The sequence below is a fragment of the Carassius auratus genome, chromosome 38 (genome assembly GCF_003368295.1).
Source record: "Carassius auratus strain Wakin chromosome 38, ASM336829v1, whole genome shotgun sequence".
Lineage (NCBI taxonomy): Eukaryota > Metazoa > Chordata > Actinopteri > Cypriniformes > Cyprinidae > Carassius > Carassius auratus.
The window spans coordinates 13,967,493-13,995,223 of record NC_039280.1 but is presented as its reverse complement, the minus strand read 5'-3'; the positions used below and the strand labels follow the sequence as shown (position 1 = coordinate 13,995,223).

The 27,731-nt window shown below is 38.2% G+C and overlaps 1 protein-coding gene across 3 annotated transcripts; it reads left to right on the top strand.

The window, feature by feature from the left end:
• The first annotated feature begins 618 nt into the window (after positions 1 to 618).
• On the top strand, positions 619 to 23,221 carry LOC113057160 (cell division cycle and apoptosis regulator protein 1-like). 3 transcript variants are annotated; one of them, XM_026224289.1, is made up of 26 exons: positions 619 to 748; positions 1,715 to 1,872; positions 2,121 to 2,284; positions 3,508 to 3,630; positions 4,352 to 4,384; positions 4,673 to 4,869; positions 4,948 to 5,074; positions 5,191 to 5,304; positions 6,835 to 7,027; positions 7,113 to 7,254; positions 7,345 to 7,506; positions 7,791 to 8,016; positions 8,129 to 8,242; positions 10,028 to 10,194; positions 10,834 to 11,044; positions 13,082 to 13,165; positions 15,194 to 15,382; positions 15,456 to 15,647; positions 17,785 to 18,003; positions 19,142 to 19,277; positions 19,371 to 19,459; positions 19,549 to 19,695; positions 20,668 to 20,791; positions 20,896 to 21,081; positions 21,241 to 21,446; positions 21,880 to 23,221. In XM_026224289.1, the coding sequence occupies exons 2-26, from the start codon at positions 1,761 to 1,763 to the stop codon at positions 21,937 to 21,939; spliced, it is 3,717 nt and encodes a 1,238-aa protein (XP_026080074.1). In that variant the 5' UTR covers positions 619 to 748; positions 1,715 to 1,760; the 3' UTR covers positions 21,940 to 23,221. The 3 variants fall into 3 exon arrangements, with proteins under 3 accessions (XP_026080074.1, XP_026080076.1, XP_026080075.1); XM_026224290.1 differs by lacking the exon at positions 619 to 748 and adding an exon at positions 868 to 887; XM_026224291.1 differs by lacking the exon at positions 5,191 to 5,304.
• Positions 23,222 to 27,731: the final 4,510 nt, after the last annotated feature.

Below are 27,731 nucleotides of genomic sequence, written 5' to 3'. Positions count from 1 at the left end.
AACACATTGTTGACCATGTTTTTTGCCGCAATTTGTTCTTTTTAATCTTTTTTTTTTTTTTTCTCAAATTTTTCATTTTAGTGTAAAAATGTCAACATATTTATGAATTAACGTGTTTCACAAATTGCTCCAGAATGATACATTTGAATATCTAATATAAAAATGTCCAGAAGCACTTAACAGCATTAACCAGCTTTCTAGGAAATAAACATTACACATGTATATGGTGGAATTTTGGAACTAAATCTTAAAATGCACTGTTTTATTTTAATCATTCATACATTCATTCAGTTAGTGAGTGTGTTTTACTTTACAAAAACACTTGGACTATTGTCCTGTTTCATAATAGAAATTATTTTAGAAACTTAAAACCTGAAAATCAAACTTACAGTGGATATTTAAACAGTCTTGCCTGTTTACTATTACGTCATTGGAAAATCCTAATTATTACTATTTTATTTAACTTTGCAAGCAACACAGCATAATGAGAAATAGTAAAAAAGTGTGTTAATTTCTGAAATCAATGTGCCTAAACAGTCTACAGTTCCAGCTTGTCTAAAAACATTGTGATATTTATGTACTACATATAACATATACATAACATATTGTGTAGGATTGTTTGGATTTGCTTCAGTATGCGCACTGTCAAGTTTTCCCCGATCCTGGAACGGTGTTGCACTGAAGCGAACTGCGCATGCGCTTCATCTCGAGTTCAGTGCGTCTACCGGTGAATGAGAGACGACGGAGGGTAAGCAGAGATAATAACAGTTAGCTTGCATGCTTATATGCTGACTGAAGTGTTGTTATTTTATTCATGCTTTTTCATGCACGCGACTGCGTGTTATTCTGCGCACACCGTACACTCTTGTGAGGTGTAAATGAGACTAGTAAGTGCGTGGACAGATCACTAGACAGTGTGCTCACGCGAGGGCCCGGATCAGACAGCACTGCTGAAAGACAAAACACTGCAGTCAGCACAGCTGTGCTTTACATACTACCACTGAAACTGCTCTTTAGTTTAAGTTAATACGCTTCGTAGTGGTTGAGAGACATAAAAACAAGGTTTTAAATGGTTTGGTCAGTGTTGCTGCTGCGTTAGCTGCTTAACGCTAGCTTGCTGCATTGAGAATGCGTTAGTGTGCTAAGCTAGACTATAGATAAAAGAATTGTGTGATGAAATTGATGATTTGGGTCTTCCAACAAAAGGTCATAAACAATTTAATGTTTCTTATTCGTTGTTTATCTGGAGTTTTACAGCAGGGAGAGGTTGTAAACAGTCTGCTGGTGTTCTAAAGCTGACAGATGGCATTGGCTGTGTTTCAAAAACTAGTACGCTCCCTAAATAGACAGCATGTATGTTTTTTTTTTTTACATTAAGTTAACAATCTTGCTCTTAATTAGTCTTTAATGATAACCTTAATGTGTTAACTATATAAAAAAAAAAAACAGTAAATGTAAGTTTGAGTATTTTAATCTATTAACAGCTCAATATTCAGCAGTTGTAGTAATAATATATCATGTAGTTTATATATGGGCCCCTTTTTGTTGTTGTGTATGACAAAGGGGCGTTAAACTTAAAAAGATGAAAACCTCTGACTTTGTATGTCTTGTGATTATCAGTAATGTTTTCTTGGCGAGCATCCACTATATTTCAGTACCTGTTTAAACAGTTTTATGCGAGTAGTTATAGTAAGTTTAATTCCCGACCCCACAGGAAATAATCTTCCACCTGGTCCAGCAGTAAACGTGAGCAGGTCTCCATGGCCCAGTTCGGGGGTCAGAAGAACCCTCCGTGGGCGGCCCAATATGCGGCGACAGCGGTTTCACAGCACGGCCACTCAGGACAGTCACTGGACATGAACAGTTTGCACTGTAAGTCATCATAATTCAACAATATACGTATTATCATTGCCACTGCATTATTTTCACTTTCAGTTACAAATAACTAAATGTTACTATACACATGCATTCATAATTTCGAGCTTTATTGTATTGTGAAGGTCAAAGCTCAAGATGTTTTTGTTTGGGTTTCATTGACTGGTCAAAGTTTGCTTGTGTTTGTTTCAAAGTTGTTGACAGCAGTTACAATGTCCTTACAATCTCACACATGTCTCCCATAGCGTTAGGAGTACAGCAGCCATCCCTTTTGGGAGCGTCTCCGATGTACACTCAGCAGTCGGCTTTAGCCTCCCTCAACTCTCAGTCTGCTGCCAACTACCAGCTCTCGCAGCAGACCGCAGCGCTCCAGCAGCAGGCCGCCGCAGCCGCCGCTGCGTTACAGCAGGTGAGATCCTGGCTGTGATCCATCACCGTAATACAGCTGGAGTAAATCCACTATAAAGCCTTTGGCTATTTTTGGAACAGCATATTAACATGCTAGATTAGTATATTGTAGGTACACTGTGAATAGTATGCAGTTATCCCAGATTCATACCGAATAACAATCATGTTCGTTTTCAGTGTGATAAATGAATTGAAAGCACTTACAGTGCCTTTCATTATTATTCCCATTTATATATATATATATATATATATATATATATATATATATATATATATATATATATATATATAATTATTATTTTTTTTTTTCTGAAGAAAAAAAATTGTGATTGCAATTTAAAATGAGATTAAAAAAAATTAAAAAGTTTTCTGTGCTTGTTTGTGGGACTACACAATTTGGACATAATAATAACAATAATAAAAACTATATAAATTATTAATATTATGTGTATTATTATGATTATTATTGTTATTATTATTATTATGAGTGTTATGAGCATTAGTTTTATTATTATTCAATAAAAATATAAACATTACTAAATATAAAACACAATACATTACTGTTGTAATGTTTCACTGTTAAACAACAATAAAAAAAGAGTATTTAGGAAAATAATCCAGTCATACATTTGTTTTTTTAATATTACAACCTTAAAAGTACAATAATATTTTAATTTCTTCATTTTCAAACGGTAAACCATTACACTTCTATTTTGATGGAAAAATACCTTAATGATTCTCTTAGATGAAGCACTTCTCATCACAAACATGGGACGATTATTGCCAAATGTTGAATTCCCAAATGCACGTTAAACCCAAACTCAGACTAGATGCAGAGATGGAATTTGTGCAGCAGCATTGTGAACCAAGCCTCTCACAATATCACGCCTCACTCTGAAACATGCAGAACGTATATTTTTGTAATTAAATCAAAGCCCTTGATATTTGATAAAAGCTATAACGTAATTTTGGTTTTATCTCAGTTAATCATGCATCCCTAGTATAGTACCTATTATCTTCCAAAAATAGCAGTAGTTATGCAAAGCATACTCTGCACCTAACCCAATCTCATTCTGTTCACTCCAATGCATGAAGTGCTCCCTCCATCATTCTGAATTGTACTCATCTGCATTTCCAGCATGTTCAGTGTTGGAGTGCTGTAACCTGAGCCCTTCCCCCAGCCTGCAGTGAGCAGTCTTGAGACACTAGTGTGTTTTATTTTAGTCGCAGATCAATTCAGCCCTGCAGCAGTATCAGCATCAGCAACAGCAGCAGCAGCAACAACAGCAACAGCAGCCACCTCAAGCTCCTCCACCTCAGCAAACTCTTTACAACGTCCCACATCAGGTACATACACTCACTCTCATCCTGCCTCTTAGCTTTTCCAAAGTCCTAGTTTTTTATCATGAAAGATGTCTTTATGTTTCATTGTGACTTCTCGTGCATACCACAAGGTCATGGGTTTGATTCCAAGATAATGTTTGCGCCCTGCAAGTCTCTTTGGATAAAAGAACCTGTTGGGTTTATAAATGAATACATCATGACAGATGAACTAAAAGGGCTGCAGTCAGCACAGAGGTTACTCTAAAGAGGGCAAGTGCTGCAGTGCATGAGTGCCTTTCTGCATTATTTAACTAGCAGGACTGTCTTCCAGTCTTAGTAGATGTGGCTGGTCCTGAAATAGAATTTTTAGAAATGTATTCAAAATTGACTGATCAAACATCAGCATTTTAGAATGATTTCTGAAGGATCATGGCTTCAGAGGAATCAATTACAATTTAAAATATTGTAATAATATTGTTTAAAAACTATAAATACATTGAAATAGAAAACAATATATTATTTTATGAATTTATTATTTTTTATATAAATGCAGCCTTGGTGAGCAAGACATTTAAAAAAATCTATATTGACCCAGCATTTTTGAATGGTGTAATGTGGTATATGGAGCTTATGTTTAAAAAGCTAAAGATTTTGGATTTTAAATAAATGAAATATATTCATGTTAAAGCTTTATGCCTTGTTGTAGTTAGTGTATAATCTTTTGTGTTTTCTTGATTATTAACAGCTTCCACAGCCCCAACAAGCCCTGCTATCACAGGTACACTGTGTTTCCAAAATCTGCATATGCATCATTTTACACATATTTTTTCTTGCAAAGCACATCTTACTATTTTTAAATGTGTAAAATGATGCAAGAGATCCCTATTAAACCTGTATCAGTGTTTGAATGTTTTTTTTTTCCATGTGATTACGCTTTTTAATTGTGAGTGAACCTGCTAGAACGCGAGACAAATTTCAGACTTTGTTGTATTGTATCATATCATATCTTAAGATTGCCGGCTATGAGCAGTTTATGTTCTAACCCTTGTGCTGTGTGTTTTCGCAGCCCCCTGTTGCCTTGCCCACCAGCCTGAGCCTGTCCAACCCGCAGCAGACGGCACAGATAACCGTATCCTACCCGACCCCGCGCTCCAGCCACCAGCAGCAGACCCAACCCCAAAAGCAGCGTGTTTTCACCGGGGTCGTCAGCAAGCTACATGATACTTTCGGCTTTGTCGATGAAGATGTCTTCTTCCAGCTCAGGTGCATTATATTGTAAATGTACAGTTGTAGTTGAGAGCTTTCAAGGTCAGGTGTGTAACTTCTGTTTGTTTTGTGTAGTGCGGTTAAGGGGAAAACACCACAAGTCGGCGATCGTGTTCTGGTGGAAGCTGTCTACAATCCCAACATGCCTTTCAAGTGGAATGCCCAGCGCATCCAGACGTTACCTCAGCTGCCCAACCAAACGGTAAGCAAACCCACGTGGTCTGAGAGGATCCCTGGCAGATACAGTCTGATATGGTTCTGCCTCCACAGTGTTTCATGATACTGCTGTTGATTTGTGTGTTCTTAATCTCCATGTAGCACCAGCCGCCTCAGCCCTTACCTCAGGTTTCCCCACAGCTGTCCAGCTTTAACTCTGAAGCAAGAATGCAGCGATACTCTGACATACACTCTGCGGTGGATTCAAGACAGAATGTAACCCATACCACTTGACCCCTGAGCCCCAGATCCCTATTCTCTCCTGCTCCTCCCCTTTGTCTTCTGCTTGACCTGCTCCTCCACTCTCTTTAGTCACATGTCCTTGGGTTTCTTACCTTCCACCCAAGACAAGTATCTCTGTTGATGCCCTTTCACCCAGTACTACAGCTCACAGCTTGCGTGTTATATTTGTAATTAAACATTTTTCTCGCAATCCATAGATTTCATCTTTAGCTAATCAGCACCTGCTGCGTTATTAATGCACTATTTAATTGTATTTCTTTAGAGTTTCATAAAAAAATTTCAGTAGTCCAAAGACCAGAAATTCTTACTTTTATGATGATTCTTAATACTAATAAGAAATAAACTAATTACAAATAAATTAACTTAATTACAGAATTTAAGGTCAAATATTAATGTATATAATTAAACAAATTAAAATAAATATTTTAACCAAGATTTTATAAAGTAAAGAACAATGAAAGTCTGGTCTTGTTACTATTGCTGTTTTTGTGTGTATTATTTTTTTTAAACCTCATAGTGTGAATTACCTGCACTTTTGACATCTGTACACCTGGACACAAATGTCACACTGAGCAGGTGCATGATGATAAACCAAATGCAGACTGCTGTCTGTTTTATTATCATTTTTTTTCTTCTTGAAAGAAAGTGCAATTTGTGAGTTTTTTTTTTTTTTTTTTTTTTTTAAGCAAGACTTGAGAAATCTATTCTGTCTCTTAACAGGGGCCAAAACCAGCAAGTGTTAATAGCAGTACTTCTGCTTCCTCTGTTTCCAGCTATTTCTAACCATTTACTTTCTTTTCACTGGGTTTAGAGCTCCTTGATTACTCATTTAGGCACATTTTCCACCCATCCTATCAAACAGGTTATCTCAACAATATGTATTGGATTAATGTTATATATTTGAAATCTTGTTTTTTATAGCCCCTAGCTGAAAGCTGTTGTAATCGTTTTGATGAAATGAATCAATGTGCAGTAATGTGTTTGTGTTTAGACAATAGATCTTGGCTTGGTGTCTGCAGAGCTAGGTGATGTTAATTGAATTTGTCATTTTTATATTGCATTTAGTAAATTTTCATTTTTAAATATATATACGCTACTGTTCAAAGGTTTGTAGTCGGTACAGTTTATAAATGACTTTACAAAGCTGCATTTGAGTAAAATTACAGAAAAGGCAGTAATACAGTTTTGTATTTTAATATATTTTAAATTATAATTTATTTCAGTGATGGAAAAGATGAATTTGTCATATTTGATGAATAGAAAGTTCAAATTAATTCTTTGAAAAGAGCAGAATTTGTGGAACATTATAAATGTCATTTTTGATAAATTGAATGCCTGCTGAAATTAATATTTAATTTATTTAAAAATAGTAGTATAAATTATATATAAAAACAACAACAACAACAGTGTTTACTATCTTTATTTAACTTTTATCTTTTGGGACTTTTTAGCTTGAACACATGAATTATGAGATCTTTTGTTCCATCTCTTTTGTTTTTTCAGAGCCAGCCGCCAGGCCCAAACATGATGAAACAAGGTCCCACCATGCTGCAGTCTCTCCCCCCGCCCACCACCTTCAGCATCCCGGCCCAGGGACCTCCTCCTTCTCTTCTGCAGGCCCAGCTCTCCGCTGCCTCTCTGGCCCCACTGCTGCAGAACCCCCCACAGCCCCTGCTACCCCAGCCTCCCCCTAAAGGTTCATCAGACCCCTCCACCTTTCACAGAGTCGCTCCTTTATAGAATCAGATCTGATCTCCCATCTCTCTCTCTGCCATGTGTAGACTCCGTGTTCTCAGGGGGTTTGCTGCAGCCCCCGGTGCGGATGATGCCTCAGCCGCAACAAGTGAGGCGCGTGGACCCTTCACCCCGCTTCCCCAGCCGCAGTGACCGACCAGAACTCATCCTGAGGAAGGATGACCGCAAGTACAATTGCTTCAGCAGTTTAGTCTGAAAATATTGTCAGTCTTTATTTGCTTTACAAGCTCATGCTTTACTTTGCCTGTTTTTGTGTAGTCGGGAAAGAGAGCGAGAGCGAGAGCGAAGGAGATCAAGAGAACGTTCACCCCCACGGAAGCGTTCTAGAGACCGATCGCCTCGTAGAGAACGCTCTCCAAGACGGCCACGCAAAGTCGTCCCGAGATATACTGTGCAGTTCTCCAAATTCTCTCTCGATGGGTAAGTTAATTGTTATAAAGGAAGAATCTTGATGTTTGGTTGCAAATTAGTAGACAGACTTTTTTTTTTTTTTTTTTTTTGTATACTTGTATTTTTATTCATCCTCGACGTGGAAGAATCTGAAAAGTAATTAAATCTGACCTTCACGGATGCTAAACTTACATTAAGAGCACCACAGAATCAAAAGACACACAGAGATCTTGGAATCTGCTTTTATAAGTATTATGATGCACACTTTAGTGTTGTTTAGATGTTTGGTATATGACTGTCTCTATTCTCATCAGTTGCAACTGTGACATGATGGAGTTACGGCGGAGGTATCAGAGCCTCTACATCCCCAGTGACTTTTTTGACGCTGTATTTACCTGGGTGGATGCCTTCCCCTTAACTCGACCTTTCACCTTTGGAAACTACTGTAACTTCCACATCATGCATAAAGAGGTGGACTCTCTGGTGAAGAACACGGCTGTGCTGGACCCACCTGATGCCAATCACACCTACAGTGCAAAGGTAATGGTCATCTTTTTTGAGTAATTTATTGTCAAATTCATTTCAGAATAATGCTTCTTACCAGATTTGATTAAGTGGTTTTTGGCAGTCATAATTAATATGATTGTTATAGGTAATGCTGCTGGCCAACCCTAGTCTAGATGAGCTGTATCATAAGTCCTGTGCTCTGGCAGAAGATCCATCAGAGCTGAGAGACTCCTTCCAGCACCCTGCCCGTCTCATCAAGGTACAGCTCTCTGAATTACACTACTAACAGCAGCAAAAAGTTTGTGTAATCAGCTTATGTACTAATTACTACATGCTATTTAACAAAAATTGTCTTGCACTTAATGCTGTAGTATTTCACAGGGATGGACAACATTAATGTGTCGGGGACTGTAGTTGTTATTAAATATCTTTACAGTCATTCTTGCTGTATAAAAGTATTAATAAAAAAAAAAAATCTGACTGACCCCATATTTTTTACAAAGGTAATGTTTACCGTAATTTACCCACTATTAAAATTTCAAACGTTGAATGGGATTTAACTTAAAGGTGCCATAGAATGCATTGATAAAATGTTTTAAATTGTTCTCTGATGTCTGATTCTCTGAGTGTGTATATGAAGTTTTATCTCAAAATACCCCACAGTTCATTTTTTATAGCTTGTTGAAATTGCCATTTTTAGGGCATGAGCCAAAATGCGCTGTTGTTTGTGTTTGTTTCCTTTAAATGAAAATGAGCAGGAGCTCCCGAGTCCAATTCTGCGGTTTTCCCGTGGGTTTAAGCGACCCCAATAACGTGATATTTAGCCCCTAAAATCTGAATTTTACCAGGGGAATCCTACCAAAAACCAAGTATTTTACCCCACCAGAATACAGTTTTTACTGGGGCATCCCCCTCAAAACGTGCAATTGGGTGGGTTTTGTTGTGAAAACCTGGCAACCCTGGGGAGCTTCAAGAGTTCATTCTTGCGGGCATACCACCGGTGAAATGGTTTAACTGGTGATGACCCTGTTACTGACCTCACATTTCTTCCAAATGCAATTTTTAACTACCACATTCCTAATCACGATCTTTCTGGTAGCACATAGACAGCATTAGTGAAAACAGGCAGAGGCAATGAAAGCTTTAGCAACATTAGCCTTACAGAGAGAGCCAAGAATCTCTTTTGGAAAACAAAATATGATGCCTGATGCTTACTTTGTCTGGAGTCTGGACATTTGCGCACATAGCATTGGTATTGATCTCTCTTTCAGAAGCAATCATTGCACAACTCCAGGGCTGATCTGTCCCTCATTTGTGAGGCAGTCCTGTGTAAAATATTAGCACAAATGAATAGGACTTTTCCTTTTTTTCCGGGACATTTCCTTCGAAAATAAAAGTTAACCACGTGTCCTCAGCGGTCTATGGAGACTCCTATGTTTGTTGGTGCATCCCAACACACAACACTTTTAATGGTTCTTTGGTGCTGACATTGTACCTACAGTAACAGCAAAAGAACAGTAATGGCGGGCTGCTGATTCTCACTCAGGGCTGTGTATATGCTAATAGAGCAGAGAGCGTCACAAATGGGCGGGACTTTCCCCGACTACGTCGTCATAGTAGTGAGAAACCTTGAACTGCTCATGTGGAGAGAATTATTGGGATTATAAAACAATGAGTGGGTGGGTTTTTACCATTATTGGTTTGTTGTTTTCACACACTGCGGCCACACAACTGTGTTCAAACACCTTATAAAAGTGATTTTTGCATTCTATGGCACCTTTAATATAATGTACACTGAAACTAGTTTCCTTATTCCCCTGAACACTGATGTTTGTCCACTCCTGTGTTTGATGTTGGAGAGTCTCTGTTGGTGTTGGGGAGCTGACTGTGATGTGTATCTGTCCTATTCCATTGCTGAACGCTTTGCTGTGTGGAATAAGCTCGTCTGATGTTGTCTCTCCCTGTGTCCGCCACATACGCCTCCTTCAGAGCGCTCAGTGGCTTCCCAGCATCTCGTAACCCATTTGAACTCCTCTGTTTTCAGTTCCTGGTGGGGATGCGGGGCAAGGACGAGGCCATGGCCATCGGGGGTCACTGGTCTCCCTCTTTGGATGGGGCCGACCCAGAAAACGATGCCTCTGTCCTCATAAAGACAGCCATACGTTGTTGTAAGGCTCTGACAGGCATTGATCTGAGTTTATGCACGCAGTGGTAAGTACATCTCCTTTCTTGGTCTGTGCCGATGCATTTCCTTGTAATCTCCATGTGTGCATCTTTTACAATTAAAAAAATGGAAATAAAAGGCAGACAACATCTTAAAGTCTGTGACCCACTGCATGGTTTTGACACAGCAGTGTATCTCCTGACATGTTCGATGCTTTTGTGTTCATAATTTTGTTTTGCAATGTTTACGCTAATGTGTGTGGCAGTCCTGCCTTTATATCTATGTGGTGAATGCATTGATTCTTTTGCTCCGAGAGCAGAGCCAGAGGAGTTGCCGCCATCGTTACTTTCTGTTCTCTCTGACCTTTGCCTTGTGTTAAATATCTTACATATTTAACTTGCTTTCACTGTGTCTGAATCTGTCCCGGTTCAGATTGACGGGTGCAGGGGGCGGGGTCTTCGTCGTTTTTGATATTGTGTGTCGACCTCCCTGATGCGTGGCTGCCGTTCATCCTGAGAAACCCCTCGTGGAGTTCCACAGACTGTATTTTCTCATACGTGTCTCGTTCGGGGGGTCGAGGGGATCTGAGCTTTGTGTTTGTTTGTGTGTGTGTATGTGTGTGTTGGGGGAAATGGGTGATGTCTCACAGAATGTTTCTTTCCAACGCGCTTCTTCCTTTGCGACAGGTATCGTTTTGCAGAGATACGCTATCACCGCCCTGAGGAGACTCACAAAGGGCGGACAGTCCCCGCACATGTGGAGACAGTGGTTTTATTTCTCCCGGATGTTTGGCATTGTCTTCCTACCCGCTCAGAGTGGGAGGGCCTGTCCCGTGGACTCAAGGAGCAGCTGGCAGAGAAACTCTTGGCTGAACGGAAGGAGGCTGATGGAGAACAGGCACTGAACGCTAATCCCTCTCTTCTCATTTCCGCTTCTCACAGGCACAGGAATAGACAAACAAAACACTCAGAAAACACTGAAAGAAACAGACAAGTATCACAGGCATCATACAGAACCCACTTTTACCATTTCTTCCTCTCATCACTGTCTCATCCCTGACCCTCCACCCCATTTCCTGCTGCTCTCCCTCTGTCACGCAGTCTCACACACAGCCGGAAGAAATTAGGTCCTACTTTATGACACCTGTCAACTGGTAAAACAGCTTCCAGCTCAGTCAAATGCACGATTGCCAGCCGTGATTGAGATAACTCTAAACTTCCTGTTTAATTTCAACACATCCTAACTTTAAAGGGGGGGTGAAATGCTATTTCATGCATACAGAGTTTTTTACACTGTTAAAGAGTTGGATTCCCATGTTAAACATGGACAAAGTTTCAAAAATTAAGTTGTACGTTTGAAGGAGTATTTTTGTTCCAAAAAAACCTCTTCCGGTTTGTCACAAGTTTCGGAAAGTTTTTTTCGAGTATGGCTCTGTGTGACGTTAGATGGAGCTGAATTTCCTTATATGGGTCCTGAGGGCACTTCTGCCGGAAGAGCGCGTGCTCCTGTAGAGCAGAGCAGAGACGAGACATTCACTGACCAGAGCGAGAGCGTCGCGAAATGTCACAAAAGAAGTGTGTTTTTGGTTGCCAGGGCAAGACAACCCTGCACAGATTACCAAAAAAAAAAACAGCATTAAGGGACCAGTGGATGGAGTTTATTTTTACAGAACATCAACGGAGTTGTGCAAGTGTTTGTGTTTGTTCCCTGCATTTCGAAGATGCTTGTTTTACAAACAAGGCACAGTTTGACGACGGATTTGCGTATTGTTTATTTCTTAAGGATGATGCAATCCCAACGAAAAAGGGTCACGATCGTGTGTTGGAACTGCAGGCGGTGAGTAAAACTGCTTCAAATATCTCTGCCTCCTTGTTAGTGCGTCCCCTCCCATGCCGGAGACCCGGGTTCGAGCCCCGCTCGGAGCGAGTCGTTGCTGCTGCTGCTCTCGTTCAGTTTCAGCCTTGGGATCTGATTCTGAATTCTGGCTGAATCTGACTGTAAGCCATGGTTTGTTTTGGATGTTTTTTTCCTCACGGTAATGTCAGAGCTTCCAAACGCTCTCAACGCAAAAGCCTACATGTGTCGTGATTCTTTAGCTCCGCCCACATGCCACGCCTCCAGCCGCTCGTGTTTTTCCGGGAAAAATCGGTACAGACTATCTTTCTCTTATGAATATAATAAAACTAAAGACTTTTTGGAGTTATGAAGGATGCAGTACTACTCTATAGGTGCTCAAGATTAACAGGATATTGAGTGAAAACGAGCATTTCACCCCCCCCTTTAAAATCTGACACATGGACCAATGAGACCAATTTAGAAAATGACTGCTGGAATCTGAAGAGCCAGTTGTGTTTATGATGTTTGTGTGTGTTTTGTTTTCCTGTTCAGTATCTGCCGAACTCTCTCCGAGTTCTGTCTCTTGTATGTTTTTTTATTTTATTTTATATTTCTATTTATTTTTTACGCTGTTCTCTGATTGGACTGTGCCTAGACCCTTTGTGGATGTGATTTTTCCAGGGAGGACAGTTCTGGCTAGGTTTTAAAGAAAACGAGCTAAAAAGAGTATATGTGGGCCCAAAAAAGGCAGCAGTAAACATAGATGTAGGGTTTGGGGACCTTCTCAGAGTGCATCTGTCCCATGTCCATCTTTTGAACCATTGATTATCTTTTTGTATTCCACAGAACTGTTGATTGGCTGATGAGTGGGATATGGATCTGTTTCTGAAAGCTAGAGAGCTTCCGTGTATCCTAGCAGTGGATTATTTTTTTTACCCAGTCAAGAGCTCAGTAGGAGGAGACAATGAGAGACAGTTGTGACCTTGCTTCTTGCACGGATCAACTTTTGTTTCAGAAAACATCTTTCTGTCTGAGAGTGGTGTGTTAACATGTCGTTTTCTTTTTTCTCTTCCTCTCTCTTTCAAATAATGTGCATAGGAGGAGGAGGATAAGGATGAAGATGATTCAAAGGAAGTCACGACACCGACTCACTGGTCTAAGCTTGATCCGAAATCCATGAAGGTGAGATTCCCACAAGCAAACTGAACTGTTTTGATGGGGTCTTTACATTCTTTATGAACCTATTATATGCTTAGGCATATAATAACCAATAGTTTTTTAGTTTAGTCACAATCTCTCAAAACTTTATTTTGGACAATTTTTTTATAGACACTTCATGGTTAAAATAATTTTTGGGACATAAATATAGACCACCTTGAACAAAATACATCACCATCCAGTAGTCATATTTGGAATTCAAATATTATTTATTACAAATCAAGAATACATTAACTTTATCAAATGGGACTTTTACATTATTACAACTAAGTAAACTAAATGCTGCTCCTTTAAACTCAGCAAAGAATCCTAAAACAAAGAATCACAGTTAAAGGTGCCATCTGTCATGTCTGGCAAAAAAATCAAGTCATACTCCACATTCCATACCAGATGGGGGCAGTATGAATTGGTCTACTCTAGAGTAACAAACGAGAAACGGCATAGTCTCTATGCTCCGCCCCTACCTTCACAACAACCCTACAGCCATAGCCGAAGCCTAAGAGGACGTTTTGCCTCCAGAGGAATGTTGGGTGATGTCAAGTTATTCTGAAACATGACATCTTCAAGCTACTCCCCTTCACCTTTACCAGTGAATATGTTCCTATTCATTTTGTTTATATTACATTTTGAGTTGTATATACACATTATTTGAATTAAATTAATTTGACAGACAGCATTCTGTCAACATCATTGGTCAACATCAGACAGCTGATGTTGACCAAGCTAGCGTCAACCAACGTAACCAGAGCTGCCAACTCTCAAGCATTCACCGTGAGACACACGCAATTGACTCTTTTCACACACTTTCACGCCACACATCACTTTTCTCACGCACAGAAAAACCACGAAGCAAAGAGGACACGGAGACAAACAGACTAGACAGAGCAGGTTAGTTATGATATAAAAAAATGGGTAAGTTATAGCTAGCTAATTATCAAACGCAGCTACGGTTAGCCATCGCTAACATTAGCACGTTTATCGAACAGCCTTCTATACATTTCTATGTTATAACTTCCCGAAAACAAATACACAAACTTCTAGCGAAATACTAACAGCATCTAACTTACCAATCCAAAAGAAATGTTGCAAGTTCGGAGACGAACCTCATTTCTTTCAGGTCCATCAGTTGTCTCCAGTGATTGAAAGAAGTGCTGATGTTTACTCTGGTTCGGCTCCTTTTCTTATCGGATTTTATTTGTGATTCCGAGCGCGGTGGTGGTCTCTTGCCAAGGGCTTGAGCCATCCTTTCTCTCTCTTCCCTGAACTGAAATGATATAGTGGGCTGTTCTTTCCACATGATTGACATCAGGTTCAGGTACACCCACAAGCCGTGCGAGTTATTCGTGTATTGCAGGTTGGCTGGTAGTCATGTTGCCAGCATACCGCCTCCAATGGCCGAAACTGGTATTACGACACCTGTCGGGCCGGGGCTAGTAATGCTAATGCTAATTAAGGTTGATATCTCTGCAGCACTATAACTTGACATTTTTTTAATGATATCATCGCCCTTATTTCTTCTCATTCTTTTGATGCGTGTAGGTAATTTTTTGGATATTTTTACCTCAATTTTTGCATATGGCACCTTTAACACAAAAAGTGTTAAGAAGCACAACTGTTTTTGACATTGATGATAGGCAATATTGTGTGAATTAAATCATCATTTTGGAATGATTTCTGAAAGATCATGTGACACTAAAAAAAATTGTTTAATTGTGATTAATATTTCACAGTTTTTAGTTCATTAAACATTGCAAATTTGTAAAAGTTTTCTCCTCTTTTAATTGCTTGCAGAACAGTGTTTACATCAATCTGTCCATTAATAGTTGTTTAGGACATTCGTGCACTGTTACGTTTAATCATAGTTTCAAAGAGTTGAGTACATAGCATATCTGTATAAAATTGTTTTAAAAAAACACTGGAGTAGTCATAGAAATGCACTGGAGAACAAAGCATGGAGCGTTCAAAGGGCTGATGAAATGAATTTGCACACAGGTCAATGACTTGCGTAAGGAGTTGGAGAGCCGTTCACTTAGCTCTAAAGGGCTGAAGTCTCAGCTGATTGCTCGCCTCACCAAACAGCTGAAGGTGGAGGAGCAGGTGGAGGAGTCAAAGGAGCCGGAGAAGCCTGAACCTCCGAGTGTGGAGGAGGATGAGTGCTGCAGACCGGAGGATGACCGAGAGGTGAGGAAAGATCAGAGGATCCTGATCTGTCTGATAAATTGCATACTAACATGGAAAAAAATCTTCCCTTCAGGAAGAGGAACGAAAGCGGCAGGAGGAGCAGGAACGCCAGCGCAGGGAGAGACGTTATGTTCTGCCAGATGAGCCCACCATTATTGTCCATCCCAACTGGGCTGCCAAGAACGGCAAATTCGACTGCAGCATCATGTCCTTGAGTGTGCTGCTGGACTACAGACTGGAGGATAATAAAGAGCACTCCTTTGAGGTGAGCATTACTGCAGAGAGGTAAAATAACAAGATTTTTCAAATTAATAATTCACCTATAATCTGAAAGGAGGGACTTGACATTCAAATAATATTAATTGTTCAAAAAATATTCAAATAATATTAATTCACAAAACATTAAATACTTTAAAAAATATATTAAAGAAAAACAGTTACTATGTCAGTGTTTCTCATTTTCATTTAGTTTAACTATACAGGTGCTGGTCATATAATTAGAATATCATCAAAAAGTTGATTTCACTAATTCCATTCAAAAAATTAAACTTGTATATTATATTCATTCATCACACACAGACTGATATATTTCAAATGTTTATTTCTTTTAATTTTGATGATTTTAACTGACAACTAAGGAAAATCCAAAGTTCAGTATCTCAGAAAATTAGAATATAACTTAAAACCAATACAAAGAAAGGATTTTTAGAAATCTTGGCCAACTAAAAAAGTATGAACATGAAAAGTATGAGCATGTACATCACTCAATTCTTAGTTGGTACTCCTTTTGGCTGAATTACTGCAGCAAGTTTACGGTCAGGCAAGTTTGCTGGCCAGTTAAGAACAGGGATACCATGGACCTTAAACCAGGTACTGGAAGCTTTGGCACTGTGTGCAGGGGACAAGTCCTGTTGGAAAATTAAATCTGCATCTCCATAATGTTGGTCAGCAGCAGGAAGCATGAAGTGCTCTAAAACTTCCTGGTATACGGCTGCGTTGACCTTTGACCTCAGAAAACACAGTGGACCAACATCAGCAGATGACATTGCACCCCAAACCATCACTGACTGTGGAAACTTTACACTGGACCTCAAACAACGTGGATTGTGTGCCTCTCCTCTCTTCCTCCAGACTCTAGGACCCTGATTTCCAAAGGAAATGCAAAATGTACTTTCATCAGAGAACATAACTTTGGACCACTCAGCAGCAGTCCAGTCCTTTTTGAAGCGAGACGCTTCTGACACTGTCTGTTGTTCCAGAGTGGCTTGACACAAGTAATGTGACAGCTGAAACCCATGTCTTTCATACGTCTGTGCGCAATGGTTCATGAAGCACTGACTCCAGCTGCAGTCCACTCTGGAGTCTCCCCCACATTTTTTTATGGGTTTTGTTTCACAGTCCTCTCCGGGGTGTGGTTATCCCTATTGCTTATACACTTTTTTCGACCACATCTTTTCCTTCCCTTCGCTTCTCTATTAATGTGCTTGGACACAGAGCTCTGTGAACAGCCGGCCACTTTTGCAATGACCTTTTGTGTCTTATCCTTCTTGTGCAAGGTGTCAATGGGCGTCTTTTGGACAACTGTCAAGTCAGCAGTCTTCCCCATGATTGATTAGCTGCAGAACAAGACTGAGAGTCCATTTAAAGGCATTTGCAGGTGCTTTGAGTTAATTAATGAGTGTGGCAACAGGTGTCTTCAATATTGAATCTTTTCACAATATTCTAATTTTCTGAGATACTGAATTTCGGATTTTCCTTAGTTTTCAGTTATAAACATCAAAATTAAAAGAAATAAACATTTGAAATATATCAGTCTGTGTGTAATGAATGAATATAATATATACGTTTCATGTTTTGAATGGAATTAGTGAAATAAATAAACTTTTTGATTATATTCTAATTATATGACCAGCACCTGTATGTAGTAAAATAACTAATAAAGAAAACTGAAATAAAAATGGGTAAAAAAAAAAAACACACCCACAAAATTACTAAACATTTAACTTGAAGATTAAAATAAACAAATATTAAACCTGTAGTCCGTAACTTTTGGTGCTCTAGCAGTTAATAAACAGAACTGCGTGTGTCTTGTGGAAGAGCATTGCAGCTACTTCTCTCTGTTTATGTAAATAATGAATCACAGAAGTGCTGAAATAGTCTGAATATAGACGCTTCTTATTGGTGTACCGTAGTGATTCAGGACAAGCCAAAAACACGGTTTGGAAAATGAATTCATGATGTACTTGCTTATTCTATTAATTTTGGAAATTTTGAGCCCTGAAAAAGTTAAGGAGTGTAGCTTTAAGTACAAAAACAAAATTCAATACTAAATCAGAAATTCAATAAATATTAATAAAACCTATAGCATTTTTCCAGTGATGATAAATTGGTGTCTGTTTCAGGTGTCTTTGTTTGCTGAATTATTCAATGAGATGCTTCAACGAGACTTCGGCTACAGGATCTACAAAGCACTGGCTTCTCTTCCCAGCAAGGATGAGAGGAAAGATAAGAGAGAGAAAGCTAAAAAAGAGGCAGAAAGGAGGGACGTAAAGAAGGAGAAAGAAGGAGAAAATGGAGAGCCAGCCATAAAGAGAATGAGAGAGGAGGATGAGAAGAGGAAGGTGGGGGAAATACTTCAAAAGAGTTTCACTCAATATGGTGCTGTCAGTCGAATAAATAAGTCACTAATTGATAGCATATTTTTTCTTAAATGAATCGCGATGAATTCCACCTAACGTCCAGAATTTTATAATTGTTTTAATTGCAATAATTTCACATTCAGTCCTCAATGTAGAAACAGTGTAAAGATAGTATATTTTTAATATTTGTTTAATCATTTGTGCATCATTTTTATGACTGAAGGTTCGTATCACGGATACCAATACTACTGATGTCTCTAGGAAAAAGTTTTTTCTCCTGATATTTACACATCGACTATAGCCATTTAACATTACAGTTTAATTGACAGTTATCAAAGTTATCAAATACAACATTTTAAATTAAATATACTGTAGATGAAATCTTAAAGCTAAAAAAAGTGATTGATCTCCTCTTTTCTTTTTTTCCGTTGATTAACGGACATCACAGCAGCTTGGTTATTAGGTTTTTTATTACTCTTAAGAGCTGCCACTGCTGAACGTGATGCAGATCTGACACGCATCTTATTTTCTCATTAACTTTTTACATTTTCTGACCCACTCAGGTCTGAAAATCTCAGTTATGAGTTGAACTGGGTGTGTTAGATGAGGGAGACTGGGGCTGCCCCAAGACAGTTTGGAAAACTACTGCATTTCAAAGACATGTTCTTAAATGACTTAAACACACATTTTTGTCAGGAAAACTGAGACCGAATCAGCAGTTGTGAGTGGGGTTGTCGTCCCTAGTCCTGTCCCTGTGTTAACGGTGTAAAATATTTTTAACACATTAAATATAAATGGCCAAAAATGTATTGCCTGCATCAACACACTAATTATGTGCCCTGGAAGAGTCATGGAAATTATTAAAAGCTTAAAAAGTTATGGACATTTCCATAGCAAATATTGATCTTTTTTTTTCTTTTTTTCATTAAAACATTTATTTGGCATCATGAAAACCTGGAAAAGAATCACACTGATTGGTCAGAAAGTGTGGGCACCATGTTTGGATTGATTCTTTGATTTATGTCTGGTTAAATGCATTAAAAGCATTGTGATTTGTTCAAATGTATGCATTTTTAAAGCTTTTTTTAAATATGGATATTTCATATATTCCTGGGTAAAGGATGAGGAGAAGGAGAGGGGTATTAAGAGAGAAGAATCCAAAGATGATGATGATAATGAAGACGGCAGCAGCAACAACAATGCAGATGAATATGACCCACTGGAGGCAGAAGACGCAGACGACTATGAAGATGATGGTAGGGGTCACACTGTTTGCACCTGGATCCTCCAGCACACTTCTGATCAGTTTTGATTCTTTGGTCCAGAAACTGATCCTTTGTGCTCCTCAGATAAAGATGATGAAGACTCAAATGGCAGAGACAGAAGAGACGACCGACGAGATGAACGGAAGTCCAAAGAGAGGTCATCTAAAGATAAAGTGAGTCAACAACAGATCTCCTTTGACAACACAAAAGGATTCTGATAGTGAGAGGAATGACATGCTTTATTTTTTCCATCTGTCTGTAGGATGAGAAGAAAAAGCAGATGGTGACGTTTAACAAGGATCTGCTGATGGCCTTTGTGTACTTCGACCAGAGTCACTGTGGCTACCTGCTGGAGAAGGACTTGGAGGAGATCATGTACACGCTGGGCTTGCATCTCTCCAGAGCTCAGGTGCTGCTTCTGTGCAGTGCTGTGTGTTTAGTTCTTTCTTGGGAAGGTTTAAGCACCATGAATTCACATTTAGGCATTTAGCAGACACTTTTATCCAAAGCAACTTACAAATGAGGACAATGGAAGCAATCAAAATCAACAAAAGAGCAATGATACACAAGTGCTATAACAAGTCTCAGTTAAAAACGCAGTATATGTAGCAAGGTTTTTTATTATTATTGTATAATAAAAATAAAATAAATAGAATTCAAAAAGAATAGAGAAGCTAGTGTTAGTGTTTTTTTTTTTTTTTTTATTAGGGAAATTTTCCTTTATTTTCTCTTTGTTATATAAAAATATATATTTAACTATTATATACTACAATGATAATATAAATGTGTTATAGTAAATATAATAATTATTATAATTATTTTTTAAATTTATTATCTGATATAATGTTAATATTAGTTAATAATGCATTTAAAGTTGTACGAATTTGATGAAATACCAGTTATGTAAATAATAAAATCAATAATAATAAATATGAATGTTTATTATCACCATACTAATATTAATAATGATGATGATTATATAAATGTTCAAAGTTGACTAAAGTACTACTACTACTAATTATTATTTTGAATGTAACTATTTAATAATTGTATTTGTTAAAAATAAAATAAATATTAATGTTTTTGTGATGATGATGATGATGATGAGATTTATTTGCTATTATTGTTTAAATATTAAAGTCTGTAATTATATGTATTATTGTTAATATATATATTAATATTTAATTTATTACATTTAAAGATATATACTTAATTGGTCAATAATAGTTATAAATAATGAGAAAATATAAGCAATGATATTTGTTGCTTGACCTTTTAGTTGCATCTTGCTCGATCGGGACACAATGTGTTAACTGTAATTTCTTAGTTGCAAGCTGTATAGCATATTTCTAACAGACTGACATATCTTGTTTGTTTTCAGGTGAAGAAATTGTTAAACAAACCATTGATTAGAGAGTCCTTCCATTATCGAAAGCTAACGGACAGACCCAAGGACGAGCCTAGCCCCACGCTGCCCTCTGATGCTCTGATAGACAACCTTTTAGGTGTGCAAAGAGAGTGATGGCTGGATCTGAGAGGCTTGTTCGTAACACTAGAGTACAGTCCGTGACGTTACAGTGGACTGAATCACTCTGTGTGTACCCTACAGGTAACCAAAGCCTGCTTCCCAGTCTGAAGATCAAGCGGGAATCAGAGGACAGCGGAGAGTCGTCTAGCCTGATCGTCTACAGGGGAGCCATGGTGGATGTGGAAAGCATGATGCAGAAGCTGGAGAAGAGCGGGAAAACCCGAGAGGAAATTGAGCAGAAGCTCATGCAGCAGGACATTAAAATGGGTAACAACCTCGTTTGTCTCGTTTTCATTGTATATTTGAATTCGGATTTCAGTGATTTTGTAAATTCAGCTGATTGTTTTTGAAAGTCACAATTCATCAGCATACATTTTTCTACCCTCAATTCAATTCAATCGCTAATCAAAACTATCTGTTTTGTAGAGGAGGACTCAAAGCATATAGTCGAGCTAGAAGCAACAAACCACAGTCTTCAGAGAGAGCTGGAGGAGGTGAAGAACAATCTCAGAGAGACGGAGAACAACCTGAGAGCTTCAGCCCAGCAGAAAGGCTGCTACGAACAACAGCTCCACAGCACAGTGTCCAGCCTGGACACCCTCATGAAGGAGCTGCAAGGAGTTTTATCACACGTATGAGACTTTATTTGTTTTATCACTGTGTGACCAGGGCTCAAGAAGCTGTTAGAATATGGTTTACCGTATTTTTCTGGACTATAAGTCGCACCTAGGTATAAGTCGCATCAGTCCAAAAATACGTCATGACCAGGAAAAAACATATAAGTCGCATTTATTTAGAACCAAGAGAAAACATTACCGTCTCCAGCTGCGAGGGGAGCTCTGTGCTGCTCAGTGTAGACTACAGGAGAACTGAGCAGCATAGAGCGCCCTCTGGTGGCTGTACACGGTAATGTTTTCTCTTGGTTCATGTCAAATTAATTTTGATAAATAAGTCGTACCTTACTATAAGTCGCAGGACCAGCCAAACTATGAAAAAAAAGTGTGACTTATAGTCCGGATAATACGGTACATAAAGTGTATAATAAGTGTATTGTTTTTAATGCAGGGTGATCCTTCAGATGACGTCAGTGAGCAAAAACCTCAAGCTAATGGCTCAGATGAGTGAACATCCTTCTCCCGCTTATCCACGTCAAATATCTCTTCAAATGTGTAAATAAGCTTAAAACTAACACAATTCTAAGACTAATTTAATTTTGATCTTTTGGGGTTTCTGTGTACAGTTTTAATGACCGTGGAGGTAAACTTACTTTTCCTCATAATTCTATATTTGAAACTAATTCTTTGATTTTGAAAAATAATTCTTCAGAATCAAATTAATACACTTAACAAGTTCAAGTTTAAATGTTTTGTTTGATTTGTGTAAACGTTTTGGTTAATAATCCATTTAAGCTTTTTTATTTTCAGAAGTTGCTAGTAATTTTAACGTGTGTTGCTATATCAGCATATTTCATTGTTGAAATAATACATGACTTGTGCCAGTGCGTGACTTATTAGCAGAGTTTATTTAGCAATAAAAGTGTTATTTATGTTAAATCAAATGTTAGAAACAGCTATTAGGATTTTATTAGGACCTATGTGAAGCTGCTTTCTGATATCTTTCATTGTTCCATGACAAACAGTGATCAAAAACCATGTTTTGTTCTATTCTTTTGTTTGTTTTGGTCACATCTGAGCATGCATCTAAATTAGCGCATGCATATCAGCTTGATTCCTGAATGATATTCTTGCAGACTTATTTTTTGTATTTGATGTTTTGTTCTGTGATTTCTGTATACTCCTACCAGGGTAGCTTTGTGTGGCTGGGGCCGTGTTCTTTGTCATTTCAAACAAAACCAAGGCAGTGGCCCTGTTAAAGATGCACAGGCGTGATCTGACTGAGGTCATGTCTATTCAGAGTCCTGGGTACTTCATATCAGACTGATTGTAATGTGTGAGTCGAATACTGTGTGTTTCAGTAGTTTGTTTTGCTTGAAGTTAGCTGGAATTGTTTGGAAGGGAGTGAATTCCTTTTTTTTATTATGTTTTTCCTGTTGTTGGCCCACTAAAGATGAGAATGATTACAGTGGGTGGTTTCTTCTGAGTGGAAAAGAGCCAAACCTGATAAAAATGAGGCCAAGGAAGGCAGCCAAGTGCATATTATTTTTCTATTCTGGATGTACTGTGGTTGTCCTGGTAAAAGTAAATAAATAAAAGTGCATCATTTTAAACATTTCATTTAGTTAAATTTAGAATTGTCCAAATTGTTTTGAATTGACAGGGGTTTTGGGAACTTTGCAATGCCATGTTTTCCCAGAAGATGGCAACATTAGTTTGATCCGGAGGGATTGTGCATGCACTTTTTATGGAGAAAAACAAGCAATGGATTTAATAAACAAATTTTCCTCTTGTCACCGACTTTCTTGAATTTCTTGTAACAGTGTAAACTGTTTCAATGATTTTAGTCTGAATGCAGGATGATTTTCTCTGAATAGGGTGAATTTATGTATTTCTGTATCAGCACTGTAGTAGCAGCGGGTGAAGACATGAAATGGATCAGCGTTATGCTGATTTACAAGACTGACAATCTGTATTTCTTAAAGGACAGATGTTAAAAGATCTATTTTAGTGTAAAAATGTTTGTAAAAGGCTGTTTCTTCTTGTTGCTGCATTGCTCATCCTAAAAATGTAAAAGGTGATGAATGTATAGTAAGCAAATATAAAAAGTCTGAAAGAGGTCACAGGAGATGAGTTTTGACATTGTAGGTAACATAACAATGAATGCTTTATATTCAGATTAAATACTACCTACATGCATACTTTATAGAACAAACTTTTGTCAAACAGTTGCAAAATAATTACTTATTCAAAAGACTTATTTGGAGTATGTGATTTCAGAAGCAACCTTAGTTTAGTATGTTTTATATCTATTTAGACATAAAACACTTTTCACACAGAATGTATTTTTTTTGCATTTAAAAATGAATAGGAGTGTCATGAAAAAAAAAAAAAGTAGACTCGTTTTGGTCAAGACCTAAGCGCAAACCTAAACAGTGGACTACAACCGAACAGTCTAAGGGGCAGGAGTCGGTGCTCTATAAAAAACTCTGTATAGAACTTGATGACCACAATGAGCTATTGAATGGGAATGATAAGATCCAGCAAATCAAAACATGTCCATTTAGGTCAACAGTGTAAAGGGTGGTCACATTAGCAACATTTTGGAGAAAATTTGTTGGCAAAAAGCTCCATTGTCTATTGTCAGTCATGTAGAAATATTTGAAACACTGCCCACGCAGAAGTCACTTTCAAACCAAGTAGTTTCTGTTGGTCATTGTTGGAAATTTGTGTGACCAACTTGGTCCTTTTGCAAAATCTGCTGGGGAAATTCTTTGCCCCTTGCATAAAGTTCCAGATTGCAAAGATTCTGATTAAAATGACTGTATTTTGCCCATGAAAATTCACAGAACAACAGTAAATGTAACTGTACATTAATTCGATAGTTCATGGGGAAAATAAATGAAAAATTTTTGAATATAGCATTACATCACTTGTTCGCCAACTGATTCTCTGCAGTGAATGGGTGCCGTCAGAATATGAGTCCAAACTAACACTTACTTCTGTGAAGTCCCTGTTGTGCTCTCACATCAAAATCCTCCAACATATTTGTTTAGAACAGTTTTGGTCTGTTTTTGCTTGTTAATGATGCTTGGTCTGTGCATATTTCTCTCATGTTTCAGACGAGATTTGTCACCAGAGAAAGCAATATTATTGAAACCGGAAGCGATGGTTTGAGGTTAAAAACATCTAAACAGACCATCTGTTTAGACCCTCATTCTGACGGCACCCATTCACTGCAGAAGATCCGTTGGGTGAGCAAGTGATGTAATGCTAAATTTCTCCAAATCTGTTCAAGTGGAGAAACAAACTCATCTTGAGGATGAGTGAATTTTCAGCCAATTTTTGGGGGGTGAATTTTATTTGACAAAATACCATTTTTGTGAATAACTCTACAGAGGGCCTCTCTACCAACACTTTAACAACAAACATGATCTAAAACCTCACACTGCATGACATGCGATTTCAAAAACCATTAGAACATGAGGACCAGTCACACAGGTTAATAGTCCATCTCTTATGAGCTCCACACTGCACTGCAACACTGAAAAGATGCTGTATCTGACCCGATGTCACTCGGCAGGCCAGCTGTGGTGTTGTGAAGTCAAGAGCCGGTGCAGGTAAACCCACTCCTTCCCTGAGACAGAGGGCCTTTGTGCCCCTACCTTCCCCCTGCAGTAACACTCACACACTAGAGAGTCCTGGGACAATCAGCTTCTCTTTCCTTCAGATGGCTGGCCAACTCTCTCACACCAGACCCACGAACAATCAGCTTATTTGAATTCAAGCTGCAGTGCTTTTTCTTTTCTGGGTGGAGAGTTTGGTTGCATCTGTTATAGCAGAATTTGAGGAGAGATTGTGTTACGACTCTCCCCTCATCTAGCAACCGCCTCTAAACAGAGAGGTCTTCTGATTTTCCTCTTTTCAGGACATAACAGCGACTTTCTTAACAAATGTTGTCCTGTGCATTTAAATGATCAGGGAAGGTGTTGATCGTCCGATGTTTCACTATTTCTCCTTTTGTTTCTGGAAGGTTCCTGTTGTCTGCAGTCCCTGGGTGGCATATAGAGGCTAACGGTTCGCCTTTGTCTGGGGTCAGACCCATTATCCCCTCATCTCTGTCTGAGCTGTGTGGGTCTGTGCTGACATTCGCCTTCCCCTCCCCCTGTTTTCACACATAGCTTTGTTTCAGAAGACCCCACACTTTGTACGAGCCCCTCTGCTCCTCCTCCTCCTCACACTCTTTTCATTGCTCCTGCTGCTCAGAGTCTCACCACCTTCAACAAGTCACTTGTGCTAAGGTGTAATTATCAATGGAATGTGGTCTCTGGAGACTTGTGATAGCTTTTCATAACATGTCGTGCTTCTCTGTTTTTGTTATTATTTGCTTGCCTTAAAATAGAATTGACTTTGTGGCCTTAGAAATTCCAAAGGAGGAAGTCTACGAATAGCGTTTGCAGACATGTACAATACTTTTCAGGAAATAAATGAGTACTTTTATTCAGCACAGAGGCATTTACTTGATCAAAGTGACACTAACGACTTAAATAATTTCTATTTCAAATAAATGTTGCTCTTCTGAACTGTCTATTTTTCCAGGAATCATGAAGAATATTGTATCACGGTTTCCACGAACAATATTAAGCTGCACAACATTTTTTTTACATTGATAATAATAAGAAATGTTTTTTGAACAGCTAAGCAGTATATTAAAATGATTTCTGAAGGATCATGTGACACTGAAGACTGGAGTAATGCATCACATGAATAAATCAATGCATAAAATAAATTTAAAAATACAAAATGGTTATTTTTAATTGTAATAATATTTGACAATATAATTATTATTATTATTTATTTATTTTTTTACTGTATTTGCTTTGTAACAAATGCAGTCTTGGTGAACATAAAATAATTTTTGGAAAACATTTTTTAAGTTTTGCTAGCCCCAATTTTTTAAACAGTGTTTATTCTGTAGCTTAAATATCCTTTTAAACCTAAAATGAGCAAAGTGACTAATATAGTCTAATAGTTCTGTCTATATCTTTAGCTTTCAAAATTAAAAACAAGAATTTTCTGTCATCATAATTTTACATTCGGTATGCCTGCTTATCAATATCATTGCATGTTTATTCATAAGGGTAAAAAAAAATACACAAAAGACCATTCTAATGGCTATATTGAAATAATAATTCAGAGATATAATTTTTGGATTCAGTAGCCAACTCTGTGAATTCCTTCAGTGATATATTTGTTCGCACCTTTTTGAATGATTCATTTAAAAATGACTTGTGAAGCCATTAATTCATAAATGGACATGACCATTAAAAAGGACAAAAGTGCTGCAGGGAATGCTGATGCAATTTATGAATACAACGCACTTGTGCTGCGTCACGTGAGAGATATGTAAATACAAGTTATAATACTCTTTCTTAATATTTCTGTCGTGGTGAATACAATATTCCCATACCTTGTGCAACCCACCTTTGACTACCGCTGATAGGAATCGTCTTCTCCTCAATTCCTTCACATGACCTTCCACATAACTGTAAAAGAAACATGAAACCTGCTCTCTTCCATGATGCTTTAACTCTTTTGACCATTGAAGGCATCTATGCCCGTGGCATTATATCAGTTGCCAGGCTCTCCAGTGTTTGTGCGCAGTTCTTAGTCAGCTGGTCTACCCCAGGGACAAGCAAAGTGGAGCAGTTGTTGAGGAAATTATCCTTTTTCCTGGCTCTAAGACAAGGGAATACTGGGTTACAGTACGAGAAGCCTGTGCGTTTGTGTTTGACGGGCTCTTTGGCATCTCCCAGAGGGAACACCACACCTCTGTGTTGTCTACATGGCTGACATGGACTTTAAGGTACCTTGATTTCTTGTCCTTGTAACAGTATTTCATTTCATTATTTTAAGTACTATGTTTTATATGAAACATTATGGTCTGATGCCTTAATATGGTGAGGAGTTACAGTATATTGGATAAAACATACTTTGTGGAACCAACTGCCATGTTATTTACAATAACTTTTCCACCATGTATGTTTCAGTTTATACACCAGGCAATAATGGAAACAAACACAGGAACACAACATAAACACAAATCCTTTCCTGCTATAGTCGCTTGGCCAGTTTTGAGCGTCACTGACCATTTGTCCGTCTAAACAGTCCAAAGGAAGCCATTTTGTACAATAAAAACCCAATATCAACAATGAAGATTCACCCTCAGATATACATTACCAAAAGTCTCTTGTGCTCACCAAGGCTGCAGTTATTTGATCAAAATACACTAAAAACAATAAT

Coding starts and splice junctions, on each gene's coding strand:
- LOC113057160 (XM_026224289.1), top strand. CDS start 1,761: ATGGCCCAGTTCGGGGGTCAGAAGAACCCTCCGTGGGCGGCCCAATAT. Junction 3,631..4,351: donor TTTACAACGTCCCACATCAG/GTACATACACTC, acceptor GATTATTAACAG/CTTCCACAGCCCCAACAAGC. Junction 7,507..7,790: donor TCCAAATTCTCTCTCGATGG/GTAAGTTAATTG, acceptor TATTCTCATCAG/TTGCAACTGTGACATGATGG.